General features: G+C 37.0%; 1 protein-coding gene across 5 annotated transcripts in view; it reads left to right on the top strand.

Moving 5' to 3' along the window:
- Nucleotides 1-26,450, top strand: part of Scaper (S-phase cyclin A associated protein in the ER) — a 379,070-nt gene that overhangs the window by 166,679 nt on the left and 185,941 nt on the right. For all 5 annotated transcript variants that reach the window (XM_052760973.1, XM_052760997.1, XM_052760990.1 and 2 more), the window contains one exon: nt 14,383-14,509. In XM_052760973.1, the coding sequence (XP_052616933.1) occupies nt 14,383-14,509 (127 nt within the window). The remainder of the gene's footprint in view (nt 1-14,382; nt 14,510-26,450) is intronic.

Here is a 26,450-nt window from a genome sequence, read left to right as displayed (position 1 = left end):
GTTGGGAAAGTTTTCTTCTATAAAGAAATATATATTTCTTTGAATATATATTTCTGTTGAATATATTTTCTGTGTCTTTGAGCTGGAATTCTTCTCCTTCTTCTATCCCTATTATTCTTAGGTTTGGTCTTTTCATGGTGTCTCAGATTTCCTGGATGTTTTGTATTAAAAATTTGGATTTAACATTTTCTTTGATAGATGAATCTATTTCCTCTATCGTGTCCTCAATGCCTGAGATTCTCTCTTCCATTTCTTGTATTCTGTTGGTTAAGCTTGCCTCTGTACTTTCTGTTCGTTTACTCAGATTTTCCTTTTCCTGAACTCCCTGTTTGTGTTTTCTTTATTGCTTCTATTTCAATTTTCAAGTCTTGAACTGTTTCCTTCACCTGTTTGATTGTTTCTCTTGGGTTTCTTGACCTTCTTTAAGAGATTTCTTGATTTCTTCCAATTTTTGGTTTGTCTTTTCCTCCATTTCTTTAAGTGAATTTTTCATTTTCTCTTTTAGGTCCTCTATCATCTTCATAAAGTTGTTTTTTTATATATTTTTATTTTATAATTAATTTAATTTTACATATCAGCCACAGATTACCCTGTCCTCCCTCCTCCCACCCTCCCAGCCTTCCCCCTCAATCCCCACCTCCCATTCCCACCTCCTCCAAGGCAAGTTCTCCCCTGGAGATTCAACTCAGTCTGGTAGATTCAGTTGAGGCAGGTTCAGTCCCCTCCACCCTACACCAAGGCTGAGCAAAATGTCTCAGCATAGGTCCTAGATTCCAAAAAGCTAGCTCATGCACTAAGGGACAGGTCCCGGTTCCATTGCCTGGGGGCCTCCTTAATAGTTCAAGCTAATCAACTGTCTCACTTATCCAGAGGGCTTGGTTCAGTTCCATGGGAACTCCTCAGCTATTGGTTCACAGTTCATGTGTTTCCACTAGTTTGGGTATTTGTCCCTGTGCACAAAAAGTTATATTTATTATAACTTATATTTATTATTCATTATTAGTTATTTCTCTAGACACTGCAGCCAAATACCTGATAAGAAGCAAATGGAGAGAGGAGTGGTTTACTTTGGTTTACAGTTGAAGGCTATGTCCACCATAGTGGGAAAGGCACTGTGGTAGGAGCTGCTTACAGCTGTGATGGCATGAGATTATCATCTTGGTGAATCAAGAAACGTTGAATGAGGAAGGATCAGAGTCAGGCTGTGAACTTCCAGTCCTTCTGTGCCCCTCCGTGACCCATATCAGGCAAGCAGAATCTACCTTCTAAAAGTTATACAACCTCCCAAAGCAGCACCTCAAGCAAGCTAGGACCCAAATGGTCAAACATAAGCCTGTTGTGGTTATTTTATATTATCTAGTGATTTCTAACTTTTAAATTAGGATTTTTCTTTTTCTTTTCTTTTATCTGCATTTTCTTACTATCTGAATCCAGGAGTGAATATTACATTCAGACAAGGGTTCAGATTGTAAAATATTTTAGATTTTATGAATTTTTTTTTTTTTTTTGGTTTTTCGAGACAGGGTTTCTCTGTGTAGCTTTGCGCCTCTCCTGGAACTCACTTGGTAGCCCAGGCTGGCCTCGAACTCACAGAGATCCGCCTGGCTCTGCCTCCTGAGTGCTGGGATTAAAGGCGTGCGCCACCACCGCCCGGCAGATTTTATGAATCTTAAGGCTAGAACTTTATAGTTCAAAAAGCCACATGTAGTATGTGTTGTGACTTTGTTCTAATTTTCACATAATACAAATGAAACTTTACTAGACAATAGCTGATGTTAGCTGGGCACACTAATTAGCCTATCCATGTTTTCAACAAACTCATAATTCAATGGTCTTTATTTTTAAAATGTATTTCCACTCCACTCCTCTAAAGTATCTTATTTCATATTTTAAGTCTTTTTTCTAATAAGTATATGTGTACATGGTATGTGTGTGTGCATGTGTGTACATAAGCACAAACACACAATCATGTTTGACCTAACTCCATATATATATATATATATATATATATATATATATATATATATATATATATATATATATATATACACATACATACATATGGGGGGTTGATATATTTTTCACCCCAATAAACTTATCTGGGGTTCAGAGACAGAACAGCCACTATATTAAACATAAGTGTAGGCAGTGGTAGCACATGCCTTTAATCCTAGCATTCTGGAGGCAGAGATCCGTCTGGATCTCTGTGAGTTCAAAGCCATACTGGAAGCAGCCAGGCATGGTGACACACGCCTTTAATCCCAGGAAGTGATGGCAGGAAGCGGAAAGGTGTATAAGGCATGAGGACCAGGAACTGCTTTTAGCAGCAGTTCAGCTGAGATCCATTAGGATGAGGATTCAGAGGCTTTCAGTCTGAGGAAACAAGATCAGCTGAGGAATTGGCGAGGTGAGGTTGGCTGTGGCTTGTTCTGTTTCTCTGATCTTTCAGCATTTACCCCAATAACTGACACCAGGTTTGTTTTTATTAATAAGACCTTTTAAGATTCGTGATATATATAAACTTATCTGGGGTTCAGAGACAGAACAGTGTATACACACACACACACACACACACACACACATACATCTTGCTATAAACTCACTGATTTGCAAGAAAGAATTACTGTAAACAATTCAGTTGGCAACTTGTCACATGCTTACCTTCTTAGGTAGAAGTTTCAAAACCTGAGCTGAGTATAGAATAGTTAGTATAGTGGTTGATAGAGAACATGACACAGTTGATCTACTCCTCTGGAATCCCATGCTTTCCTTGGCTTCTGATTATCTGTTGTTAGTTTCAACTGTGAGTCTAACACTCAGTGGGGCCCTGCTCACATATTAGCCAACTGATTTTCATTGTTGAATGGACCTCCTCCAATAGGCAAGCCAGATCTTTTGGACCTAACAACAGAATAAAAACACCTGTATATAAGCCCTTATAAATCCTTTGCTTTTGTCACATTTGCTTTTGTGAAGAAAATAAAATTGCAAAGCAAGTCACCTGGCCACATCCCAAGTAACTATGGGAAGAGGAATGTACAAGTCTTGGCTATCACAAAGTGATTATTTACAAGTCTTTAATGTAGTTCTCTTATAAAGCTCTGAGAAGTCTCCTTTGACTGTTCTCTGTTTTAGTATCTTTCATTTGGTACCATCTCATCTTCTTAAGGTCTAGGAAATCAGCTAGAGAATTTCTTCCTTGGTAGTATCTTTTAGTTTCATAACTTTACAAAATAGTACTGGATTTTAAATTTATTTATTTATTTTTATTTTATTTTTTTGTTTTTTTTTTGAGACAGGGTTTCTCTGTGTAGCTTTGTGCCTTTCCTGGATCTCACTCTGTAGACCAGGCTGGCCTCAAACTCACAAAGATCTGCCTGGCTCTGCCTCCCAGTGCTGGGATTAAAGGCGTGAGCCACAACCGCCCGGCTTAAATTTATTTTTTAATCCAGACTGTTCTCCCAAACTCCATGTTTCCAGTTTAATTAGTATTTGACTTTGATGTCTATACACTTGGACCCCTTATATAAACATGTATGAAGTGAAACTCCTAATACTAGTCCTCCTAATCTTGCTCATTTTAGGCAATGGCAAATACATCTTGAAAATGGAAGCTTTTCCTTATTTTTCATACTCTTTTTAAAATAACTTAGCAGATTGCCTTTCCCTTCAGAATGTGACCACTGTTCTCTACTTCCAAAATTGCTACCCCTGTCTAAGACCTCTTAAACTCTTTTCACATGTGACTCCTTTTCACTAGAGGAGTTTTTATAGAGCCATGAGTATGTACATATATCAATTATTTAGGGAAATTGAATGCTTACTGATAATAAATCATAAAGATCTTTAGTTTAAAACAATTCTTTGATATACGTATTATTTTACCATTCTTTAAAGATGAAAGCATTTCAATCAATGATATGGAGTTGATTTTTACATAAAGCATTAAAACTTCGCTGAATATTTGATGCTTAAGGACATAGAGCACCTTCACCATTTCCAGAATTGACCGATGTTTTTATTTTATAATTCTTAATTCTGAGACTACCACTTCAAGTAAATAAGTAACATAAAATGGCAAGAGTATATGTAGGGCCTTTTTATAAAATGTTGGAAATGTTTTCCTAATCCAAAGGCAAAACTCATTTTACAATTTTTGTGAAACTTAAGTTAGCAACTCAAACAGCAGTACTAAAAACCAAACATTCTACCCAAAAAAACTGCTTTAATTTGATATTTTAATGCTGAGGAATGACACTTGCAAATTGTGTATTTTCCATAATTAAAGTATTATATTCATATGAGGTCAGAAAACTTCATATGTGTAAAAATACTGTAATTCATGACATACAGTAGTCCTGAATCAGTGCCAAGGTTTTTTCATGTAATTTTTTTGTTGGTTTTATGTGGTATGATAGCATGTGCAATGCAAAGTGTGCAAATTGTGTGTTGAGAACCAAGGCTTCAGTGAAGTCACATGTTACTAAATGGGTAAGCACATCTCATATTCATTATGTATCTAATTTTAAATTAATGTTTGGTCTTTGCATTTAGAAACCTTTTACTGTTGTCAGTTTTCCTTTTCTGCATGGGATTGGAAGCCAAGGCTTCAGAAACTGGGCTGTAGCTTAAGCTACTTTCCTTCCTCGACTGAATTGCTGTGGTTAGCCCCTTAGTCTCACACAGTGTGCTCTTCACAGCAGTCCATTCCCAGGGGCAACAAGCAGGAGTGACAGCAGCATGCTTTAAAACATTGTCAGTCCTCATATCGAAATGAAAAGAACTTCATTCTTTTCATTCTTGCTTTAGCGTGATTGCTTACCCTTGAAGACCTGTAGGCAGTTGTACACAGTTTGTTTTCTTAGATCTTAACAACTACTAGAATAGCTTTTGTTCAGTATTCCTGTAAACTAAAAACTTGTCTTTTACAAAAATAATTATTTGGAATAAAAACTGAAAGTGAATAAACTTCAGACAATCAAAATAACACATTAAATAAGGTCTAAGAATAAGCATTGAGTTTAGAGTTCCTTTAGAATTAAAATTATCCAATTCCCAGAAGAAAGATACTATGTATAAAATAACTATAGTTCAACTAATTTTGTAGTATTGGTGTTTAAAGTTTGGAACAGTGAGGAAATATGTCTCCCAAAGTTTATTTTTTGTACCTGTGACAGTTTTAGTAGTACTGCTCTTCTGGGGCTGGTGTATCTGTATATTAGGTAAAGGAGATGATGCATCTCACCACTTTTCCTTCTCAACTTTATGTGCTCTTTTTTCTTTTTTCAACCTACCGAGTCTGCTCAGTACTGCCAGTATATACATGAGTGTAGGGCCATCTACTGGAACATGGGGCCACATCCCTTAAGGAAACTGACTCCCTCTCCCAGCAGCCCTCAGTTACCAATATCTCCTTAATTAGGCATAGAATGTCATGACCCCCTCTGTAGTGGTTTGAATGAGAATGATCACAATAGGCTCAAATGTTTGAATACTTGGTCCCCTGGTGGTGGAAGTATTTGAGAAAGATTAGGAGGTGTGGTCTTGTTGGAGAATGTGTGTCATTGGGGGTGGGCTTTGAGGTGTCAAAAGCCTACACCATTTGATTAGTTCTCTTTCCCTGTCTCATGTGTGTGGATCACATATGCTTCTCAGTTACTATTCCAGTGCCATGCTTGCCATGCCATGCCTGCCTGCATGGCTGCTGTGATAGTCATGTACTAACGCTCGGGCACTGTGAGCTGCTGTGAGTTCTTGTGTGCAACAGCCCTGTCATGTCTGAAAAACATGGTTGCTGTTGTCATGCACTCTCTCTGGCTCTTAAAATCTTTCTATGTCATCTTCTAGGATTATCCCTGAGCTTTGGGTTGAGAAAAGAATTTTATCCCCTTAGTTTTGATATGAAGATTGAAGGTATTTTAAAAACAGGCTGCTGTTGCTCCTGCTGGTTGCCCTGTGGGGAACATACTGTTGTGAGGAATTGTGACCTAGTTGTGTAGAGTTCATTACACCACAGGTTTTTAGTCTCTTTGTTTCTTCATGTTGACTATTTGTGGGTTTCTATTGTGATTGTCATCTATTACAAAAGGAAGCGTCTCTGATGAGTGTTAAATGATGCACTAATCTATGGGTACAAAGGCAAATACTTAAGAGGCAGTTTAATACTATGTCCATTTAGTAGAATAACAATAGTAAGTTCTCTCCTTGGGCTTATGACGTCCTCAACCATGGGTCCTTGGCCAAGTTAAGAGTGTCAGACATGATTTCTATCTTAGAGACTAGAATTCTTTAACTTAATGTGCCCCAAAGAAATGGAGTTCTCAGTCTTGAATAAAGGAGGTTGGTCGAATATAGTAGAAATCAGGTAAAATTCATATGAGTTTATAAGATTTTTTTTAACTTTGAATGTTATATATTTTTGTATGTGTGTTAACACCTTTATACACATGTATGTATATATGAATGTATATGCACGCGTGCACGCACATACATACACACACACACACACACACACACACACACACACACACACACACACACACGCTGACTTGCTAGATTTGTCTGTTAAGAAGACTTACAAACAGTGACTTAATGGCAGTTTTGTTCACTAATGCTCACAGATTTAGGACCTGAAATATCATTTCTCATAAAAAGAAAGAAAGATACGTTGAATTGGGAGATTCCATATCTGAATACAATGTCACACATCTGGTAAGGAAGGTCTTAAAGACTACTGTTATATTATTAAAGAACTCAGGCATCAACTTGAAGAGTCTCCTTGTAAAAGATGGGCAGTTAGAATTTCATGAAGGATAATTAATTGTACTGATTGATTGAAACATAGCAAACAAGTGGAAGCCATGAGTTTATAACATTCAAAAAAGTCAATTATTTCTGGAAGATAATAAAATCAGTAAAGGGAAAGAGTCAGACATTCTTCCTGCCTCTTCTACATGAATTTGGTAACTAAATAGTACATGTAAAATTTTTTTCCTTTAAAATTATTCCTGATTATATGTAAAAATTATACTTTTTCCTCTCACTCTGGTTTATTGTCCTTCTTTCAAAAGAAAACCAGCACTTTAACCATTAAGTGAAGCAACCATGTTACAATAGGGTATCAGCACTTGAGTAGTCTGGAGTAGAAACTTTGATATGGAATAGGGCAGTATGGTCTGCTAACGGGAATCCAATAAGAATGAATGGAGCTTCTCTATGGAAAGACATCTTAGGAAAGTTTGCCAGAGTCCATTTGAGGGATGGGGAGTTGAGGTGGGAAGCAATGGCAAACAATGTCAAAACTCAAATTTATCAGAGAGCCCCAAATGGGCAATAAAAGCCCTAGTGTGGACAATGGCATATATACAGTAACACAGACAATATGTTTTGGAGGATAATTGGCTAAATATGTAGATATATTAGGGGTGGTAAAAGACAGGTTGCTAACTACTAGAGAGAACAGTTATTATAGCCAGAAAAAAATAGCAAAACTCTCTGGTATTGAATTAGATTATGAAAATGTGTGTTTTCTAATATATATGGATAAACATAGATGTATAAATGTAAAGTGGTATGCAGACATTCCTAGCTTGCTCCATTGAGGAGATGCTTAGTAGCAGAACAGTTGATAACATTAGGTACATCCAACATACTCATCTAAGTGTGTGGTTTGCACAGTTCTCTAAAACAGAAAATGATGTCATTTTTTCCATACCAAGAGATACCAGCAACAAATTGAGGATTGAGATCTATGAAGCCTTAACTAGTTATTTTCTATCAATAAAAATTGAGAGTCAGATGTTGGGATAAGAACCTGAAAGATCAGAGGAGCAGGGGAGCAGCCACTGGTGACTTCCTACCTTTTCCATTTCTTCCTCCAAAAAGGCCAGGACCCTCCTCTCAGCCCCGCCTTACTACTTCCTGTCTCCTATCTGTCTATAGTCCTCCAAATATCTATGGTTAATTTTGGTCAGCTAGTTGCTAGCTTCACCCTCTGACTCCAAGCAAGCTTTATTTGTCAGAACACAATCAAAATATCACACAACAGAGTTACACTTAAGCTACTTATTTAGAATGCAGTTAGAGGTTATACTAGTTTAGGAAAATGACAATAGTAGGATCTCCTTTAGGTTCCAGCCTCACCAGTCATGGGTAGTTAGCTAGATTTAGAGTTCCAGGTATGAATTCCCTCCTATTGAGCAGATCTTAAATCTAGTTAAATGACTGTTGGTTACCTCCTGGATGTAAGTGCCACTATTTCACTACGTTGCCATTCTGGTTATTGTTATGGTTCAAAGGTGTTAATTGGGATAGGAGTGCTGAATGCTTTTCTCTCTTGGCAACTTCCGTGGCTCATTCTGATATTATGAGAACTAATCCTCAGGGAAGAGGTTCCAAGATCATAAAACCAGATTGATCATCCACAGTATCTGAAGTTTGTGGTGTCTTCAGCAATAGGGTCTTACCTTCTTTTTCTGGAAAGCACCAATGGCAACAGCAACAGCCTACATTGTCTTGGGAAATCTCTTGTACTCTTCTGACCAACAACTCAAAAAGAAGTTTCCCATACTTGCCACTGGGGCTTTTTAGATAGTCTCTGGTTTGTCGGGGGAAGTGTTAGCACCCCAAGTGTTACAACTTCAACGTGTGTTGTATATTGTACTTTTAAGTGAACAAATGATATAATTCCCTAGAGATTGTTCTGTATTTACATCTGTCAATGACAAATTTGAGCTTAGAGTTGTTGAAATTTGTTCATATTTTAAGAATAAAATGTCCATCTCTTAACATTCTCCACAAAGCTGTTTACATAACAGATACTTCTCATACATTAGGCAAGGAATTACTTTCTCTACTTTTGCTTTTTGCTAAAAAAAATTACCTGTCAAAAGTAACCCTAATAACGATTTCTGTGTTGAAAGCTGCCTTCTCTAAGCTGCTTTTGTCCATAGACTTTAGGAAAGATACAGACTTCAGCTTGACTTCTGCAGTGCTCTATAATTATTGATAATAACCATCAAAATCTGATGTTTTGTTTTTCTTGAAAGGGGCTATATTGTCTGTGCCGCTTGAGTAGTGGCAGGGAAAGGCACTGGGGTTTAGCTCATGTTACCAAGTACCCCCTTGATTTGGCATTCTTCCTTGAAGGTAGGTTCATATGTACCTCAGACTGATTTAACTCAGTGAAATATAAGCTCCTTTCATTCTGTGAATTAAAATGGTCCTTGTACTTCCCTAAGTCCTTCTGGTTTCCAATGGAATGTGAGCATTCTTGGTAAGAATACTGCCAGCTTCTGTTATTATGGCTGGATATTCAGTTACATACTGGCAGACTTATTCAACCAAAAGCCAAAGTAGTTACTTATCCATTGCACAGTGAAGTTTACTGCTAGTGCTCTTCTCCATGGTTAAGATCAGTAACTAGTGTTAGATGGGAGTCTGTTTCCTACTTGATTAGAAGAGAAATGATGCTGGTATTGTTTTATATTTTGTATTCCGCTTTTCCTTTTGTTTGGTCTAGACCTTGTTAAGGTTTAGTAATTACAGTTGATTTAGACAATGATTTATTTATTGCCTATTGTAGTGAATGGTATTAGGTGCAATCTCTGATATTAAAAGAGTCTGGGGAGGCAGAATGAGGGAGAAGGGGGAAGGCAGGGGAGAGGAGAGGAGAGGAGAGGAGGGGAGAGAGAGAGAGACCTGGCTTTTAAGATAAAGAAACTATAATGTAGAAAATGAAATAAGAGCACTTGCTGTTCTTTCAGCAGAATTGAATTTGATTCCCAGGCACCCACATAGACGTTCAAAACAGTCATTAACTCCAGTCCCACAGGGACAGACATAGTCTGTCTTCCACAGGCACTGGACATTCCAATGCTTCACAAATAGGTTTGCATGCAAAACAGCCACACATATAAAACAAACAATGACAGAGGGAGGCATGAAGGGACTAAGGAGATACAAGTTACTAGGAGAAGTTCCTGTAATCCACAAGGATGAACCCACTTTAGACTACTAGCAGTAGTGGAGAAGGTGTCTGAACGGGCCTATCCTGGTGAATCAGATTGGTGAATACCTTAACTGTCATCATAGAGACTTCATCCAATAACTGATGGAAGCAGATGCAGAGATCCAAAACCATACACCAGGCTGAGCTCTGAGAGTCCAGTAGAAGAGAGGGAAGAGGGATTAAATGAGCAATGGTTATGGGCATCAAGATCTTGATGGGGACATCTACAGAGACAACTGAACCAAGCTTAAAGGAATTCAAGAATTTTAGCCTGACAGCTATGGAACCTGCATGGGACCAGACTAGACCCTATGCATATGGGGGACTGTGTATATTTAGCTGGACCTGTTTGAGGGGCCCCTGGCAGTGTGATCAAGATTATCCCTGGTGTATGAGCCAGCTTTCTGGATTCCATTACCTATGTTCAGACACGAAAGACTAGCAAGTGCTCTTAACAGCTGAACCATCTCTACAGTCTCCATTTTCTGGAAAAAAAAAAAAAAGAAACCTACTTATCTTTGTTTCTCTTTGTAGGCATAGTGTATAGAGGTCTGAGGAATTCCTCAGACTCAGTTTCCCCTTCTAGCATGTGGTTCCTAAAGATAGAACTCAGGTCCTCAGGCTTCAATATTTCACTAGGCCAGGCTGTGAGTTTTGAATGAAGCCTAGACCAAAAATAATGAACTGTGTAATGAACATGGATGCAAAAATCTTAAGTTAAAAAAAATCTAATTAAGACGAGATGCACATAAAAAGAGTAGTATTTCTAATCAAATACCATTTATTATAGCAATACAATATTTATCAATACCAGGGTAGAAAATCTTTCTTTATTTTCTGATTTATATTAGCTCTTTGCATACCATAGTTGGTTAAAAAATGTTTTGACTGAATAAATAAAGTCTTTACATTTGTTTTACTACATGAAAGGGAAAAATCCACATGGTATCTTAGTGATGTCAAAACAATGATTTGAACAATTCCATCTCTCTCCCTCTTTTTTAATCTCATTGCACAATTGACTTAAAAAATTAATAAATGAGACTATCTTAAAAAAATGAAATAATATCCCTAGGGGTAATACACATGGTATGTGCTGGCTCCAGATTTTAAGCATAGGTACTTTGGTTTTTAGAGTTTATATTCTTTCTTTGACTTACTGATAGATGAGACTTAAACTGTAGTTCACTGCTGCTTTTTGAGTTGTAGTTACTATTGTATTCTTTGACAAATTTTTAAATTTTATCTGAATAAATTTTAAGTAAAATTGTATTTTATGAAATTACTCTTCTGTGAACCAATCTTCTCTACTTGGGTTGACTAATGTGGCATGGGAGTTGGAGATCAAATGTGTGAGTCCCAGTAGTAAATTTCACAGCTGATTGGCCTTGAGAAAGTTGTCTAACTTCCCTGAGCCTTCTTTAGCTTCCTCAGTTTTCAGACACAGTACGAAGTGACAGTGTTACTAAAATGACTAAAGAAAGTCCATACATGAAGTTAATTTGTAGCCTATAAGATTAATAGATATTGGTAATATTAAAGAAGAAATTTCTTGTCAACAGTATTCACTCAATAAATAACTAATGAGTACATTTTTGTACACCTAATGTGTTCAGTGGTAGATAAGGAACCTCTTTCATGAACTTGACACTGTATGTTCTGTGCAGTCCAGAGAAGGATCTACAACAGTCATACTTTCAATTTTAAATGAGTGAGTTTATTAAGTATATAGTGAGCAAACACTAAATAGTGAATAGAAAATAGAAGCAGAAGATGTGGTTGATATATTGTGCACCCCAATAAACTTATCTACAGAACAGTCAGAGAACAGAAACAGCCACTACATTAAACATAGAGGTTAGGCAGTGGTAGCACACACCTTTAATCCCAGCACTTGAAATCTTATGTCTTGTTGGGAAAAACACATAGCTTTTAGGCTTTTAGCAGCAGTTCAGCTGAGATCCATTCGGATGAGGACTCAGAGGCTTCAAGTTTGAGGAAACAAGATCAGCTGAGAAGTTGGCAAGGTGAGGTTAGCTATGGCTTCTTCTGTCTCTCTGATCTTTCAGAATTTACCCCAATACCTGGCTCTGTGTGTTTTATTAATAAGACCATTTAAGATTCATGTTACAAGAAGATATATAGCAAAACATTGACAAATTGGCTACTCAGTCCATCCAACAGAGACAAGTGAATAGCTCAGTTGAGAGAGCAAGCAAAAGGTTACATCAATTTGGGGGCTTACAAGTGTCTAGCAGAAATTGACTAGGGAACCACTGGAGTTCCAATTAAGAGAGTCACAGGGCAGAGCATGAAGTCCCCATAGTTGAGGCTTTCAAGTAAAGGGACAAATAGCATCGATAGCATCATCAAATCTGGTGCTCACAACACACAGCAAAAAAAGGGAAATTAGAGTAGTGACCTAGAATTCCTGATTGAACTTTTCTCCATGGATGAGCTTCCTGTGTCTGAACATCTGCCTTCATGTTCTCACTGTATGCATTTTATATCAGGGGATAAACAGCAGTCACCTCTGCTGGAAATGGCTTGGTTTCTAGATGTTCTTGAGGACAGTAGTTTTTTTTTTTTTTTTTTTCTTTTCTTTTTGGTTTTTTGAGACAGGGTTTCTCTGTGTGGCTTTGCGCCTTTCCTGGAACTCACTTGGTAGCCCAAGCTGGCCTCGAACTCACAAAGATCCACCTGCCTCTGCCTCCCGAGCGCTGGGATTAAAGGCATGTACCACCAACGCCCAGCGAGGACAGTGTTTTTAATACCCTAAGCTTCTTGTCTTCCCTCTCTGTTACAGAGATAGGGATCAACCTGACCCAGACCAGGGTTTAGGGAAACACTTAGCATAAACATATTTGTTTCTGAAGTTGGGGGGATTACCCCACTTTTAGAGCAAGTTTCTTTGATAACTCAAATGGCACACAACAATTGAGCAATATAATGTAAATTACATTTGCTTTTGCACTGCCTAATTCAATAGCTTCTAGTCGCACATGCATTACCACTAAACTCTTAAAATTCAATACAATTTAGTGTTCAGTGCTTAGTATACTCCATGTGCTCAATAACCACATGGAGCTGGAAATTACCATGTTGGGATAAGCAAACAAAGAACATATATGTCATTATAGAAAACTCTTCATGGGAAAAGCACACATTAAACAGCGCATTAAGTATTTAATTTGCCTGTGATAAGTGCATTAAAGAAATAGCCAAAGTACAGAAAGTGACTTCTGTGATAAAATCAGAGAGATATATAGGGATTTCCTATGTAATGTGAGAGTGGAGAAAGCATTTCAGGAGGAAATGAAGAGTATTTTCAAAGACTAAGACAGAAAGAAAAGGAATTGAGATCCAGAAGAACCTCATTGCAGTTTGTGTAGAGGGTTTAGCTCTGCTGATGAAGAGGGGACCTCCCTAGGCTGTAATAGGAGACATAAGAAGAGATGAGTGACTAGAGGTAATGATGAGACTTGGTTTTCTTCTACTAGCCTCTGTTCTCTGTATGAAACATAAGCTCATAAAAATAAACGAGAGAGGAGCTCGTCCAATGTAAGTAATGAATGAAACAACAGAGGGTATGTCTAATACAGTTTTTTAAGAATTTGATTGTAGTTATGTCTTGTGGAGTCTGTCATACTTGAAAAGTTTGAAGACAGATGAGAGAGGGAGAATAGACTTGGGGAGTATCTGGAAGACCATCTGGCAACTCATTGACTGCTCGAGGGAATCAATAGGAAAGAAGGATGGACCAAGAAGTAAAGGAAAGTAAAGGGAGGGCTACTATGAGATGTTAACCTTAGCTCCTTCTCTGAGGAATCTTACAACCTAGAAAATGTATGGCACTCCTAAATAGAAAGCAAATGAATACTCTTGTTCTAGTAAGGAATACCAAACTGCCTAAACTGCCTATAAAGTAGACCGTGGGAAGATCAACATTGAGGGAATTTTCAGTGCTTCTATATCTGAGTCTAACAGGAGGATTTGGATCAGAATGTGAAGCCTTCTCAGGTTCTTTACTCATGTTCAGATCATGATTCTGTCACTTTCTCCCACTCCCAAGTCTTTTCTAATTTGAGGATCACACAGAAAGAATGCTTTCTATTAGTGCAGCCAAGGCTGATGTTGTCTGCTAGTCATTTTATTAGATGGGGAATAAATGGGTGGTGTTAAAGATGAAGAGCTACAATTTTGTCTGTTTGCCTCCCCTGGCTGCTCTCTGGAGAAGTTTCAGGTAGAATATTGAAAGTAACTTGTGTTTCACATGTTTAGAGAAATGAAGGTTATGATCTCCAAAAAAAATTCATATATATTTATATACCCATACATACATAATTAATGCAGTTTCTCCCTTTGTATTCAAGGCTTCAAAGATTAGCCAAAGATCTTGTAAAACAAGTTCAAGTACAAGACAGTGGCTCGTGGGTAAACAATAAGGCTTCAGCTTTGGATCGGACCCTTGGTGAGATTGCTAGAATATTGGAGAAAGAGGTATGTAACAAGCCTTTGTTGCCTGACCTTGATTTTTGTGATGATTTCTCACTATGACAGGAAATACAGCAGAATTTGTGTCTTTCTTCTGTGTTGTTGAAAGCCAGTCAACAATTGATAATTTTAAAATTTTTGTTCTTTTTGTGTTATTCTAAGTTTTTTTTTATTTTCTTAATGAAGTCATAATTGGACCATGGTTTCTGTGATGATTTTCCCCCTTATAAGTAAATGAAATTGTTTAATGAGAAGTGATAACTATACAGACATGCAATTTTATGGCAGAAAATACAAAATTTTGAATTATATACCTTATAAATTACAACAAAATATCTGTAAAGTGCCCATTTCCTCCCCAGTTTAGACAGAAAATTGACAGTTTTCTTTAATAATTTAAGAGTTACTTGTTTCAGCAACACTTTAAAATCCATAATGATTCTAATTAAATAGTATTACACAGAGAAGAAAAATGTTAAGTGTATAAAGAAGACATAGAGTTCCCCATAATCTCCATTAATGACCTTTCCCTGTATTTTCCTCTGCTCCCTGTACTGTACATTTACCCCCATTATCTGACTGCTTCCATGCTTTCTCATGTCTTTAGTGGTTTTTTTAAAGTGATTCTTAAAATTCGTTTGGGGAATTTCATACTGTGATTATATCATTTCCTTGTAACTGAATGACAGTATCACAATTTAATAATTTATTAGCATTTAGATAAGATCTCATTTCTCATTTAATGTAATGGCTATAATTATTAGCAGCATTTTTATTTTTGTTTTCTGGATTTAAAATGTATTATGCAGTATTTGATATATACATGATTATATAGTAATAAAATGGTATTGGAAAGCCTGTGACCTTACCACGTAAGAGATAAGTTGTTACCAGTATAGTTGTAGTTCCTGGAAATAATTTCCTCACGCATCCCCCTGCTTCCTCTGAGGTAAACTGTAGAGAATGAAAGGTATATCATTTTCTTGTTTTAAAAACAGTTTTATTGCTTTGTCATACAAGGTTTTTCCTTCTTAAATAATATACTAACCAATCTTCCTTGTTTGCCTTCTATAAAATATATCATAGACCTATGTTATTGGTCAGATCTATATATATGGTTTAGTTTTATTAGTCTTGTAAGTGTAGCTGGAATATTTTCATTCATCTCCTGTATTACAAAGTAATTGATTGTGTTAGTACTATATCAGACATCAGAATCACTTAAGGGCTTGTTAAAACATATATTGGATTTCTGATTTGGTAGGTTTAGGTTGGGTCCCAAGAATTTTAATGTCTAATATATTCTCATGAGATGAGGGTGATACTAGTCCAAAAACCTTATTTTGAGAATCACTGCTGTAGGCTGGGACATATGCCTTCGGTATGGAATTGCTGGCATCTCAGGTATATGAATGACCAACCTTTATGCCAAAATGCACTTTGGCATATACAGTGCAGTCTTCCAAGGGAGCCAACAGCAGCATGTTCAGTGCCGCCTTGTGGCAGAAACACACAGTGAGTTCCTCTCTAAAATATCCCTTTCAGGGTGTTGGAGAGCTCATAAATTAGTAGTTGTCAGCATGTGCTAAGTAGATTATTTAAAGTTTGATATGTCAGAAGGAAAAAAAAAACCCTAAAAGCCATATACTGATCATTTTTGAACTTTAATTAAAGGATATTTGCTTAAAGATACCACTGTCATAACTAATCTCAGAATAAAGCATTTTAGATTGAATTATTCAAAGAATTTTTAAGAAAAAAGTTAACATAATCTGTATAAAAAATGTATTTAGTGTAGATGTCTAAATAAGATTATTTAATGCACAATGGGGGCAATTTACCAGAATACCACTAATTTCATATAATTTAAAAGAGAAAAATGTTGTCTGGCTCCCAGTTTAAATGGTCTGTGTCAGGAACCTTGCTGTGAAGCTGGCCTTGGAGCACACACTGAAGGACCACCTACAAGTGTAAAATGAGCCACAGAAAGATCCCTCAGCTGCTTTGATGACTAAATTCCTTTTCACCTGGCCAAGACACACAAGCTTTCCAGAGACCTGTGTTCTGTAGAGCTGCACTAACATTGCAGTGTAATCCAGCTGACGATAGTTATAACTCAGGCCTAGGAATTGTAAATAACTGTTCTTTTATGTTTGGAAAGCTGCCTGGAGTAACAAAAGCCCAGGAAGGATTTGAAGGCAGCCTGTCAGTGACAAGAGTGGGAATGGTGGCTCCTGAGCACACCGTCCTGAGAATGGTGAAGAGTGCGTTTGAGGACTTCTTCCCTTACTGGTGTTTTCTCTTTCTGCTTTGATAGTTTCTGTAGATAATTCTTCTGAGGTCTGAGAACTTTAGAGCTAATAGCTTCAATTTATCCTCAAGATCTCTCTTGAGGATAGCACCAGAAAGAAAGAATTCCTGGGATTGTCAGGTCTTCTCAGACTTTTGTGGTTCTCCTCCTGTTCAGAAATGAACAGTGAATAAATCTATTGCATGTGTTATTCTTTTAAAAATATGTAGTAACTTACATGTATAAATAGATGTTGGTCTTTGAAAGATTTGCATCAACTCTCTCAAAAAAAGTTTTCATGGAGAAAGGAGGATTTTCTTTAAAGAACTGTAATGCCAAAGCAAGAGGAAAACAACTTAGAAATCTGTGCTTCTGAGTACCCATGAGCACATGCCATCCCGGGGCAGATGGGGAAATGGAAAGTATAAGGGCTGCTGAGGTCTGAGGTCTACTAGAAGATTTTCCCTCCATAGCCATCTACTCTCTCATATAATGAACCTTTTATTACTGTCAGGGACTATGAAGACGACATCTTGGCACAGTACAAAAATTATAACCCAAAAGTTATTTGCAACCCCATTTCACAACACTTTTTGTTATTTCAAATGGTGAGTTAAGTTTGAAGTGGTCTGAGATTGATGAAGTGGCATCCTTCGTGGTAAAATCAATACAGATTATTTCATCTTAGGCCTCAGATCATTTCTTTTTTACTACATTATGTATTTGCATGTAGGTGTGTGGGTCAGAGGACAGCTTACAGAACTCGTTCTCTCCACCATGTAGGTCCCAGGAATGGAACTCAGGTTGTTAGGCTTTGTCCCAAGTGCTTTTACCCACTGAGCCCTCTCACTGGCTACCTCAGATAATTTCTGTTGATTTGAGAAAGACAAACAGACAAACCTATCTCAGAAAACCAAGCACAGAAGCAAGCTGTGATGAGTCAAACTAGAAGCAGCCATGACTACAGGCATTACCGTTCCTGACTGGGGCTAAAGAGGTACATTTGCTGCTGTTAAAAAAATGAAATACGCCGGGCGGTGGTGGCGCACGCCTTTAATCCCAGCACTTGGGAGGCAGAGGCAGGCGGATCTCTGTGAGTTCGAGGCCAGCCTGGTCTCCACAGTGAGTTTCAGGACAGGCACCAAAGCTACACAGAGAAACCCTGTCTCGAAAAAACCAAAAAAAAAAAAAAAAAAAAGAAAAAAAAGAAATGAAATACAAGCTTGAATGAAATTAGTAGTAGTGACAGAGTAGAACTGATCTCCCACTGATGACAGTAACAATAGAGAGAGGCAAGATATAAATGAGTTAAATTTTTTGAAACATAATGAATTCCTGAGCTGAGTTCAGTCAGTGACTCAGAAAATGTGGGCAAGAGACTCAGTAGTACTGTTGACATATTTGTTCAAGTTGCAGTCAGAATCTTTGGAGTCCTAGAACATAAATGGTCAAGACTGAAGAAAACTCATGTTTTGAATTAGAATCTTAAACAGTACTCAAACAAGCTGATGGGTGGAAGATATATCTATCATTGCAGAACCAGCACTCAGCTCTCCAAGTTGACTAGGGAATTTCAAATCACTGCAAAAAGACCTAAATGATTTTGAATTGCTAGGAACCCATGAGTCTAACAGAAGCAGATGTAAAATTTACTCTGGATAATGATAATAACAGTCTTGATTTCAAGTAATTTGAACAAAGTTTTCAAATAGAGTATTGCATAGTAAAATAATTAGGCATGTAAAGAGAACTATGGCAGAAATAAAAATCACAATAAGCAGACTTACCAACTTTCCCCAACTCTGCTTACTAAATACAAGGGTAAATTACTTTTGTTCTTAAAGACGTGTAGCATGTTTAAGAGAAATGGACATTTGAGACTTGAAAATTGTAGTAATAAAAAAAATAGTAATAAAAGTAGTAACCAAAATTGTCAGATTGAGAGAGAATTAGTATCTTGGAAGATAGTTCTTAAGGAATCCAGACTAAGCTTGTAGAAGAGGGAAAAAAAGACAAAAATAAGAGAAGAACATAAATGGTATGGCACATAGTGAATATTTTAGTTTTATGTATAACACTCTAGGGCAGGGGTTCTCAACCTTCTTATATTATGACCCTTTATTATAGATTCTCATGTTGTGGTAACCAGCCATAAAATTATTTTATTGATAATTCATAATTGTAATTTTACTACAATATGAATTATAATGTAAATATCTTCTATGCAAACTCTCATATTGAGAACCACTGCTCTAGAAGAAGAGAATAGGGCAGAAATGACATTTGAAGTAATTGTTACAAAGAATGTTCTAATAACTACAAGCCAACCCACAGTTTTAAGATCCACAGTGAAGTCCATTGAACTCATAATAAAGGTGGTGGGAGGATCCACTTATAAGCCATTATCATTCACAAACTTGAATTCAGAATTCCTAAGCAGAATTTTAGCAAACTGAATCATGAAATGTGTGTATGTTATAAGACAAACTAGTGTTTTAGAACAAAGCTGAATTTATTGAAGATACTTATATTTGGCTTAATGCTGGAAAATTAAATTAACAAAAGAAAAAATGGTCATTTGAGAAATATATTTAAAGCATTGGGTAAATTGTATATCAAGTCATTATAAGGATCCATAGTAAACCATGATGTAATGAAATTGAACTCCTCAGTCTGACAAAATACATCTACAAAAAAAAATATCAAAATCATACTGGTAAATTACAATTGGGAGCAAAAAGGGAATACCTGCTGCTAATACTTCTCAAGGACTATTTAACAGAAAAAAGAAAAGCTATAAGATTTTGAAAGAAAAAGAATCTTTATTAACTAGTGCTAGAATTGTACATGAATTATTCCATAAAAATTATTATAACTGACAAGTTTATAGTAAGGCCATTAGATACAAGGACAATATAAAAATCAGTTACATTGATAATACCAGCATATTAAATATCTAGAAGTAAAACTTAATTTAGTATTATTTCTAATTTTTCTCTGAACTGATTTGTACATCCAATGAAATCCCAGTTAAAATCTAAACACTCTATTTGTGAAAGTTAAAATATAGTTTCTAAAATTAAAATCATAATTTTTAAAATTATGTCTATTGCTGTGTGTACTCGGTGTACATGTACAGGCATACCAAGATCAGAGAACAACTTTTGTGGTGGGCTTTCTTATGTGGACCCTAGAGGTTAAACTCAGCTCATCAGGCCCTGTGTCAGCGCCGTAACCCAGGACCATCTCACCAGCCCTAAAATGGGAGATTTTTTTTTTTTTAAGAATCAAAAGGACCAAAACATTTTTAAAAAGTACTATGTGACGATTTGTTTACCCCAGTATCATTACTTACTATAACAATACAGCATGGCTAGTGGGTACAGTGATGCATCTGGATAATAATAATAATTGGCTTACTTTGGTATCATTACTTTAACAATACTGTAAAGATAGGATTATTAGTAGGTACAATGATGCACCTGGATAGGAGAGATAACTTTTAATGTTCTGTGATATGGTAGGATAGCTATATTTGACAACTAATTGAATATTTCAGATTAGCTAATAGGATTTTGAATGCTCCAACACAAAGAAATGCTGTATGTTCCTGGTGATAGATTTTTGAATTTCCCTGATCTGATCATTACACATTATTAACTATATAGAGATATACAGTTTATGTATGTATGTATATATATATATATATTTTTTTTTAAAGGGATTAAAGGCTTAAGCTAGTATGCCCAGCATACTATGTTGATAAAAATAAAAATATGTATTTTGTAATGCTGAAGTCATTCAGATAATTTGCTATTAAGGCACAGATGGAAGAAAAGAATAGAAAATAATTGAATTAATTGTTCATGTGTACACTGGGTATGTGACATAATATTTGGAAAAAGAAAACATCATAAAGCATCAATATGTGTGCTGTAATTAAAAAGTATATAGTTTGGAATGCTGGAGAGATGTCTCAGCAGTTAAAAACACTGGCTACTCTTTTCGAAGACCCGAGTTCCTTTCCCAGAACCCTGTGTAACTCAAGTTCCAGAGGGTCTGCCATGCAAGTGATGCACTCATGTGCATATAGGAAAAATAACTATTCACATAAAAATAAATTTCAAAAATTATAGTGTTTTGAAGTAAGGTGGTGGATTAGAATTTCCATCTTGCAACCATGATTTAGAAGAGTCAGAATAAAAAAGGAGAAACTATAATCTGAGGAAGAGAACATTGTGAGTCAAGAGAAAGCTAACAGGATAGCTAAAAAGAACAGAGAAACAGATAGGCAACACGAAGAACAGTAGGAAATAGTCCACAGTTCCACCACCCCACACACTCCTCCCACCCCCCACCCCCATTCTCCAGAGGAGAAGATATAGCCTCAAGCAAAAGAAGCCTTAAGAGTTCAGTAACAGCAGACTGTCCTGGTAATCATAGACTGCTGGTCCTACAGCAAAAGGAATCCTGACTTCTTGGGGACAAAATCTAATGACTGGGTTTTGCCTTATAGTGACATTTGTGTGGCAGAATAGTAATGAAGTTAGAAATACACCCCCCTACTACCTCTACCCCTGACAACCCCTGTCCAATATCTCACAGACATATAGTCGGGTACCATTTTGTGAAAGATTGTAAACTATTTTAGGGACCTGACAACAAAGATTAGCCACAATTCAGGGAGACATCCAGCCACAGTATACAAGTAGAAAATGACCTTGAGACAGTTTCAGAAAAGGGGATGGTGTGATGCAGACCTACTATGAAAATGTAGAGAGTAAGGAATGAGAGCTCTGGTAGGTATAGTGTTCAGTGGCCCCACATTCTGTAGCCACGGTGTGAGCCTGTTACCTGTGATCTACTGCAGAGACTTGTAACTCTGTGCCATATGTGCTGGCCAGTCTTATGTCAACTTGACACACAAACTAGAGTTATCTGGGGCAGGCAAGATGGCTCAGGGGTTAAAAGCACTGGCTGCTCTTCCAGAGGTCCTTAGTGCAATTCCCAGCAACCACATGGTGGCTCACAGCCCTCTTCTGGCATGCAAGCAAACATGCAGAGCACTCATACATAAAATATAAATAAATAAAATATAAAAAACAAAAACTAAAATTATCTGGAAGGAAGGAACCTCAACTGAGGAAAATGCCTTTATAAAATCCAATTGTAAGGCATTTTCTTAATTAGTGATTGAGGGAGGGCCCAGCCCACTGTGGATGGTTCCGTCCCTGGATTGATGGTCCTGGGTTCTATAAGAAAGCAGACTGAGCAAGCCATGAGGAACAAGCCAATGAACAGCACCCTTCCATGGCCTCTGCATCAGTTCCTGCCCCCAGGTTCCTGCTTGAGTTCCTGTCTGGACTTCCTTTGATGATGAACACTGTTGTGGAAGTGTAAGCCCAATAAACCCTTTCCTCCCCAGGTTTCTTTGGTTATGGTGTTTCATCACAGCAATAGTAACCATAAGACACCCTGTTACCTGTGGATTACTATGGAGCTATTAACTGTCAGCCCTATTACCTGTGGATTACTATGTTTAACTCTATACCATTACCTGTGGATTACTATGGAACTGTTAACTGTCTGCTCTGTTACCTGTGGATTACTGTGTTTAACTCTGTACATTACCTGTGGATTACTATGGAACTGTTAACTCCATACCCCGTTACCTGTGGATTACTATGGAACTGTTAACTCCATACCCTGTTACATGTGGATGACTGTGGAGGCTGTTAACTTTATGCCCATGACTACTATTTCACCTTCTAGAGCTACATTTCTGCTGTGTGTGGTTTGCTGTGATCAGGACTGTGAACTCTGAGCCCAAGTTTGGCAAATTACCCATTTCTGCCTGTTCTCCCCACAATGTACTTCTGGGCAGCTACTAAAAGTACTGAGACAGGCAAATCGAATGCCTGGTGCCTTTAAGTGCAGAAGTCAGTATTTTGCTTCCTGTACCCTCTGGGGCACCCATGGGACACCTCTTGGTTTGAATATTTGTTCTTTTTAGAGTGTACAAACCAGGGTGCCTCTGGGGCAAGAGGGAGCCTTCCTAGTCCACAGACCACAAAGCTCTTTGAGTCAGCTGGTTCTTGATAGACAGTTAAGGGGAGCTGCTGAAGTGAATGCAACTCTGATACTGACAATAAACCCTTGGCCTAGCCAGCTCACAGCCTGCATACAGCACCAGCCTGCATAATGAGAACACAGAATAAGCTCCACCTCTGACCCGCTAACCCACCCCGAACACCTGGTAGGTCAGGATCAGAGGCCCCAAAGGAAAGTATCTCCAAATGTATTTTTAAATCTTTCTTTCTTTTTACTGTTATACTCAGTGTTATTTCTGCTTTATATTTTGAAGTATAGTGTTTCTATTTTGATTTGTTTTCTTACTTTTGCTTCATTTTATGTATTTTTCATTTTGCAATCATGTTTTGGTCTCTTGCTCTTTTCCCCTTCGTCATATTCTTTTCATATTTCTTTTTTTTCTCCTCCCTTATTTCTCCCTTTTTTGTCTGCCACATTTGGGGTTTTTTTTGGTATTATTACTTTTACCATTGTTAATGACCTTCATAGTTTATTATGTATTGTTTTTTTTCTTTTCTTTTCTATGGTTATTGAAGAAAATACTGAAATAAAGAAAACCTATTGAGTAAAATTGTTGAAGTTTTCCCAAATCTAGGGAAAGAAATGGGCATCTAAGTACAGGAAGAATTTAGATTTCCAAATACACATGACCAGAAAATAGCCTCTTTGTGGTGTTTTACATTTAAAATTCCTAAGAACAGAACCAGGATATAATATACGAGAGAAGTGTACCAAGTTACTTAGAGAATAACATCATGCCTTTCAGCAGTAAGGAAACACCAGGAGAGCACATATTGATGCCATGCTCTAAAACGTGGTCACAGCCAACAAGACCATGATGTCCAGCAAAATTATCCTTTAGAAAGAGAAATACAGACTTTCCATGATAAGTATAAACTAAAACAATCATGACAACTGATTCAAACAGCTACTATAGCAAAAAATACTTAAACGGATAGTGCACACAAACGAGGAAGAAAGAATCACACAATCATGAGTACATGGGGGCAAGGATAAATGTGTCAAAAATGAAAAAGAAATGAGAATTAGGAAAGAGTCAGACATTAATAACTCAAACCAATAAACCTCTAGATGAATAAAAGAAAAGTTAGTGTGTATTTTTCAGTTAGTCTTTCAGTTACTACTGATTGTCAGTTTGAGAGAATCTAAAATCACCTAGGAGACAAGCCTCTGGGCATGTCTATGGGAGATTATATAGATTAGGTTAATTAAAGTGAGAAGACCCATCCTGAATGTGGGGAACACCGTTCCGTCTTCTGGGGTCCTAGATTGCAGAAAAAGGAGAAAGCAAACAACAGCAGTGTTCATCTCTGTCTGATTGCACAGACAGTGTGTTCAGCTGCCTCATCAAAGCTGCCTCATCAGGCTCCTACCACTGTGAGGACCCCACCATGCTGGACTGTAACCCGAAACTGTGAACCAAATAAACCATCCCTGCTTTAAGTTGAATTGTCAGGTGTTTGGTCACAGCAACAAGACCAGTAACTAATACACATAATAGCATTCAATTTACACAGTACTAATACTTCAATTAAAGGACACAATAGAATGATAATTGTAGATTATAAAACAAGACATACTGGTTTGCTGTCTGCAAGAAACTGTCCGCTCTCTGGCAAATACATACATAGACTAAAAATGAAAGTATACAAAATGATATTTCAAACAAATGTAATCCTAAAACAAGCACAACTACATATGATCACATCTGACAAAACAGACCTTAAGCAAAATTTATAAGTGATAAAGGTCACTACATAGTAATAAAGTAAAAAGGCCCTTCAAAATATAATAGTTTTTTAATTTTAATTTATTTTTATTTTATGTACATTGGTGTTTTGCCTGCATGTATGTCTGTGTGAGATTGTCGAGTCTTCTAGAAACTGGCATTATAGACAGCAGCGAGCTGCCATGTAGGTACTGGGAATTGAACCTGGGTCCTCTGGAAGAGCAATCAGTGCTCTTAACTGATGAGCCATCTCTCCAGCCCCAAAATATAATAGTTTTAAGTGCATCAAACATTGATTTGCCTGGTTTAACAAAACGAATGCCACTGGACATAAAGGAACAGGTAAGTCCAAATATATGATTTCCATACTCTATTTGTCAATAGATACATCACCCAGAAACACCCACCCCCAGCCAAAAAAAAAAAAAAAAGAAATCAATGAACTTGCCACCAAGCATAGCAAATGAGTTTGGTCCCTAGGATACACATGGTAGAAAGCAAAAACTCATACAAGTTGTCCTTTGACCTCCCGACACATGTGTCATGACATATATGCATGCACATACAAAATAAATGCTTAAAATTTTATATTCCATGTCTTAGGGTTTCTTTTGCTATAAAGAGATGTGATTACCATGGTAACTCTTACAAAGGAAAAACATTTAATTGGTGTGGCTTACATTTTTCAGAGGTTTAGTCCATTATCATGGTGTGACATGGTCACATGCTGGCAGACTTGGTGCTGAAGCTGAGTCCTTACATCTTTACTCTGAGGCAACAGGAAGTGGTCTGTCTCACTGGGCATGGCTTGACCATATGAGACCTCAAAGCCTGCCTCCACAATGACATGCTTTGTCCAACAAGACCACACCTCCTATTAGTGCCAGTCTCTTTGGAGGCCATTTTCTCTCAAACCTCCACATTCAATAAAGAAACTTTAGACTTAATGTATGTGATAAATAAATGGGAAAATATAAATGACCTTAATGAACATCTATAGAATATTCCACACACTAGCTAGGGTATGCAAACTCTTAACATCTCATGGAATTACCCCCACACTGATCACCTTTTAGGCCGTAACACAACTCTTTTTTTTTTTTTTTTTTTTTTTTTTTGGTTTTTCGAGACAGGGTTTCTCTGTGTAGCTTTGCGCCTTTCCTGGGACTCACTTGGTAGCCCAGGCTGGCCTCGAACTCACAGAGATCCGCCTGGCTCTGCCTCCCGAGTGCTGGGATTAAAGGCGTGCGCCACCACCGCCCGGCGACACAACTCTTTTAACAAGTGCAGAAAATTTGAAATATTTTCTTGTATCTTATAAGAGCATAGTGAATTAAAATTAAAATTCAAGAGACAAACACAGAAAGATTGAACAATATATTCTATAATGACCCATTGAAAGAGTTAGAGATTAATAGTTGATTCATTGAAAGAATTAGGGAAATTTCAAAATTCTAAAATCAAATGAATAACTTACCAGAATCTTTGAAATATACTGGCAGCAGTGCTGAGGGAAATGTATAGCTATAAATGTGTACCTTAAAAAAATATAGCTAACACAGCCAATAACCTAATTGTTCACATCAGGGTCTTAAAATACTGTAAAAAGTCAAATTCAAAATTAGGAAACAGGAAGATATAATAAAGAATGAGACAGATATGAATAAAATCTAATAAAAAAGACAAATGAAACAAAGATTTGACTCTTTAAAAGATTAAACAAGAATGTAAAGATCTTAGCCAAACTATACAAATGGAAAACACCTAATTAGTAAATTGAGAGAGTAAAAGGAGGATATTATAACAGGGTACTACTG

Source organism: Peromyscus californicus, unplaced genomic scaffold (genome assembly GCF_007827085.1).
Source record: "Peromyscus californicus insignis strain IS unplaced genomic scaffold, ASM782708v3 Scaffold_11__1_contigs__length_118956290, whole genome shotgun sequence".
Taxonomy (NCBI): domain Eukaryota; kingdom Metazoa; phylum Chordata; class Mammalia; order Rodentia; family Cricetidae; genus Peromyscus; species Peromyscus californicus.
The sequence above is the reverse complement of the archived record's forward strand: the minus strand, read 5'-3'. Positions and strand labels throughout refer to the sequence as shown.